The sequence below is a fragment of the Plasmodium gaboni genome, chromosome 11 (genome assembly GCF_001602025.1).
Source record: "Plasmodium gaboni strain SY75 chromosome 11, whole genome shotgun sequence".
In the NCBI taxonomy this organism is placed as follows: Eukaryota; Apicomplexa; class Aconoidasida; order Haemosporida; family Plasmodiidae; genus Plasmodium; species Plasmodium gaboni.
This window is the reverse complement of record NC_031491.1, coordinates 170934-175855: the sequence shown is the minus strand read 5'-3', so window position 1 is coordinate 175855 and position 4922 is coordinate 170934. Positions and strand designations below refer to the sequence as shown.

General features: G+C 18.6%; 2 protein-coding genes across 2 annotated transcripts in view; both read right to left on the bottom strand.

Annotated features, from left to right (window-relative positions):
• PGSY75_1107100 (putative nucleic acid binding protein) overlaps positions 1–2367 on the bottom strand; it is a gene marked incomplete at both ends in the record, with an annotated part of 2983 nt that extends 616 nt beyond the window's left edge. Inside the window, 8 exons of the mRNA XM_018786196.1 lie at positions 1–68; positions 173–250; positions 365–610; positions 803–1000; positions 1105–1195; positions 1292–1477; positions 1593–1837; positions 1938–2367. Of these exons, the coding sequence (XP_018640991.1) occupies positions 1–68; positions 173–250; positions 365–610; positions 803–1000; positions 1105–1195; positions 1292–1477; positions 1593–1837; positions 1938–2367 (1542 nt within the window). The remainder of the gene's footprint in view (positions 69–172; positions 251–364; positions 611–802; positions 1001–1104; positions 1196–1291; positions 1478–1592; positions 1838–1937) is intronic.
• A 1423-nt stretch (positions 2368–3790) lies between these two features.
• On the bottom strand, positions 3791–4587 carry PGSY75_1107000 (putative U6 snRNA-associated Sm-like protein LSm4; the record flags this gene model as incomplete). Its single annotated transcript, XM_018786195.1, has 4 exons — positions 3791–3912; positions 4032–4242; positions 4397–4438; positions 4582–4587. The coding sequence occupies 4 exons, from the start codon at positions 4585–4587 to the stop codon at positions 3791–3793; spliced, it is 381 nt and encodes a 126-aa protein (XP_018640990.1).
• Positions 4588–4922: the final 335 nt, after the last annotated feature.

The following is a 4922-nucleotide window of genomic DNA, read 5'->3' as shown; positions in this document are numbered from 1 at the left end:
CAGTTTGGTAACGAATAATTTGTAGCCCCTTTTGTTCCATTCATCTCCTCCAGGAAGTTTACGAGTAACTATAAAAGAAATAAAATAATAATAATAATAATATATATGATAAAATGAAAAAAGTGTTATTATACATTTTGTGTTAATGAACATGATTTGTTGTATTTCTTACATGACGTATTATTTGTTCTGGGTTTTTCATTTTTATTGAAATTTTGCGGACGGGTAATATTATTTTTCACAGCTATACCTTATAAAAGAATAAAAAAAATAAATATCACAAATATATATATATATATATATATATATTAATTTGTTTTTATATTTTTATTATATATATATATATATATATATATGTTTTTACTTTGATTGGGATATGGTCTGCTGTAATAATAGTTTGGCATTGACATTTTTTTGGAAGTATACATATTATTACCGTAAGGTATTACGTTATTCCATATATTATAATTTATTAAATTATAAACATAATCATTTGTTAGAATAGGGGTGCTGTTTTTATATGTTGGATTGAATGGTTTTATATATGGATTATATAAAAATGGTGAGTACACATTTCTAAAGCTAGCTTTCATATTGAAATCTTGATATGCTATAATCAAAATGAAAAATGTGAAAAATGTGAAAAATGTGAAAAATATGAAAAATATTAAATATATATATATTGATAATGTAGAAACAATATGTATATGTATATGTATATATATATATATATATATATGTATATATATATGTATATGTATATATATATATATATATATATATATATATATATATATATTACCTAGAGGTTGATAATTAGTCGAAGGGAAATTATTTACATTTGGAATAATCATATTTTGATATCCCATTTTTGATATATCCGAAATATTATTCACATTATTATAAATAGGGTATTTAAAAGAATTTGTTTTATTCCTATTTTTCATAAATCGTTTATCCTTTTTTTCATTTTTCATTAAATAATTCTCAGATGGCATATCTATTAAAAAGAAAATAAAGCATAATTTATATGCAAACCCTATATATAATATATAAGAGCAAACAAATATATATATATATATATATATATGTAGTATTTATTACGAAAAAGATGTTTATATTTATCATCTCTCATGGAGGCCACGTCAACCACAATTTCCTTTCCACAAATTATATGTAACTTCTCTTTTAGGACCTAAGAATTATGTTTAATATTTACAAACATTATCATGTATATATATATATATATATATGTATGATTACGTAATACTAAGTATTTCTTTATTTTTACCTTGTTCATCGATTCCTGTTTTTCAAAAGAAACAAAACCGAAACCTTTATTTTTATTATTTGATATATTTCTTGAAACATATATATCTACAATTTTTCCATATTTAGAAAAATATGTTTCCAAATCTTTTTTGCTTGCTTCGAATGGTAATCTGGTGGCAAATATTCGTGGGTATTCCTTAATCACCTAAATGTAAAATATATATATATATATATATATATATATATATATATTTATATTTATATATGCATATGTGTTTGTTATTATTATTATTATTATTTTTTTTTTTTTTTATTATTACCTCATCCACAAAAACAGATTTCTCCTTTTGAGCAGTCTTATTATTTTTTTGTTCGTTTTTTTTTTTTTTTTTATACTCATCCTTGTTATTTATAATGGAATCCTTTTCATTTGCATTTAATTTATTAATGTTGTTCTCTCCTTTAGAAGGTGAGGATATTGTATCATTCACTTCATTTTGGTTTTTTTTATTATCTTTTCCATTTTTTTGAATGTCGTGAACTTCGCTTTCTAATATATTATTACCTAAAAAAATAAATTTATTATTTAAATATATAACATTATTATATTATATCATATTATCTATCTATTTATTTATTTTTTATTTTTTTCTATGTGTGAATACTTTTAATATTATCATTATTATTATTATCATTTCCAATATCCGTCTTTCCATTTTTATCTTTTCCTGGAATATCATTATCATTTATTTTATTATCATCCTTAATTTCTCCTCTATCGTTATGTATAATATTTTCTTTTTCTTTTGATGACAAGTTATTCTTTTCATTTGATAATTTTAATATTTTATTATGAGATGTAACATGTTTTTTATCGAACGTATCATTTTCTTTACACTCAGTGTTATCCTGACTTCTTTCTTTTACTGATATTTCATTAAATATATTATTACTTACGTTATTTGTATCTCTATCTTCATATATATTATTTGTTTTATAATCCTCCCTTTTGATATTTATACATTTTTCATTCTGATTTGTATCTTTATCTACTTCTTCTTGTTCTGCAGATTTCTTTCTTTTTTCTTCTTGCATTTCCTGAAAATATTTCATATTTCAGGTTCCAAAGTTGGAAACAAAAAAAAAAAACAAAAAAAAAAAAAAAAAAAAAAAAAAAAAAAAAAAAAAAAAAAAAAAAAAAAAAAAAAAAAAAAACAAGAAAAAAAAAAAAATTGATATATGTTAAAAATATAAAAAAGTATAAAAATTTTTCTCCCCTTAATTAAAATTTTTATTCAAAAAAAAAAAATAAAATAATAAAAAAAATATATACGTACAATATATATATATATATATATATATAATATATAATATTTATATATATGTAATAAAAAAATAAATTCAATGTTTTTCCTCGTGATCTTTAATGTGTGAACGTTTACGTATTTTATTTTTTAAAAAAAAGTCATATATATATATATATTAAAAAAATAAATTCAATGTTTTTCCTTGTGATTTTCAATGTGTGAACGTTTATATATTTTATTTTTTAAAAACATATCATATATATATAATATGTCCATGTGTTACATAAAAAAAATTTTATTAATACATGGGGAAAAAAAACAAACAAATAAATAAATAAACAAAAATATTATATATATTTATATATATATATATATATATATATATATATTTATTTATTTAACAATTCATTGAATTGTCATGAAATATTCCTACAAATTTTTATATATATGATAATTACAATATATTATGGTGCATGTATGAAAAATTAGTATAAAATTTTTTCATATTTCGTGTAAGTGGATATATATAATATTTTTCGGGAATATAATATATTCTTTTATCAAAAATAAAAAAGCTTATTCATTTAGGCACCATACAATATATATTATATATATATATATATATATATATATATACAATGAATCAAATAAAAATTTTTTTTTTTGTTATATTTTACTATATTTTCTAAAGTTATAAAATTATATGATATATTTGAAGGTGTCTTATATATATATTTTTTTCATAATTATTCAGTATATAAATGAAGATATAAATAATATAATATATTATTAAAATACATATGAGAAAAAAAAAAAAAAAATTATATAACCATTGCATGCTTTTATTCATTGTAATATAATAATATTATTTATTTATTATTTATACATAGGAATAAAAATTTATATAAACATATTTGCTAAGCTTAAAAGATATTTATTATAATGACTAAATAATAATATTGTGTGAAATTACAAATTTTTTAAAATTATATAATTATTTTATATACAAAAATTTAATTTAAAAAAAAATAAAGTGTGTTGTATAATTGTTTGAAGTTAAAATAAAAATAAAAAATTATGTTTAAAAATACTTTAAAAATTAAAAAATAATAAAAAGTAAATAAATAATTACATATAAAGACAAAGAAATTTTATATATAATAAAATATATATATATATATATATATATATATATATAATATTTACAATTATCATTGACCTCTTCCTCCTCTTCTCATGGCACCTCCGCGACCTCGCCCATACGTGCCCCTATTCATGCCACCTCGGCCTCTACCACGTCCTCCTCTTCCTCTTCCCATATTTCTAGCTTTTTCTAAAAAAAAAATGAACAAAAAAAAAAAAAAATTGTTTTTTAAATTCTGAACAAGTCAGAATATATATATATATATATATATATTTTTTTTTTTTTTTTTTTTTTTTTTTTGTATTTACGTTCGGCTGTTTCTTCAATGGCTTGTTCTATAGCTTGATCTTGCACACGAATATATTTTATACTATTTCCTCTCACATAACACTCTGAAATTTTCCAGAATTTATCTCCGTCTTTTGATGTACATATTATATTTTTCATATGCAAATTCATAAATCGATCACAGAAAACTAAAAAACCACTGTATGTTTCTCCATTCTTTAATTCAACCATCTGAATAAGAAAAATATTTGTATAAAAAAAAAAAAAATAAGAGGGTACAAATAAAAATATGTAAATATATTAAATGTGATGTATATATATATATATTTTTTATTTTCACAATGAAACATTTTAATTAGTTGTTTAAATTTTATGTATATCTAACCACTGGTTGATTTTGAGAACATTTTAACAAAGTTAAGGGAAACTGAAAGAAAAAAAAAAAAAAAAAATTAAATAAGAAACATATAAATGAATATAATATTATTATATCTTTATTTTTATTTAATACATAATTGAGAAATGACACATAAATGTGTATATAACAATTTAATATATATAATAACTTACCACCATATTTCATTTATTAGTTTACAACAAAAAACAAAAAAAAATAAAAATATCTAAATAGATAATTAATATAATATATAAAAATACAAAATATATATATATATATATATATATATAATATCCTTTCTCTAAATGAAAAAAAAATATATCAATAATATTTTATATCTTGATCAGCATAATTATGAAATATGGGTCAATAATTATACTAAATAAAATTTAATTCTGATTTCTATAATGTATTATATAGGAGTACATATAATTATAACACTTTGATGTTTTCTTTATATATATACATATATATGTATGTCTTAAAAAGTATTAAATGAAAATACAAAATAAGT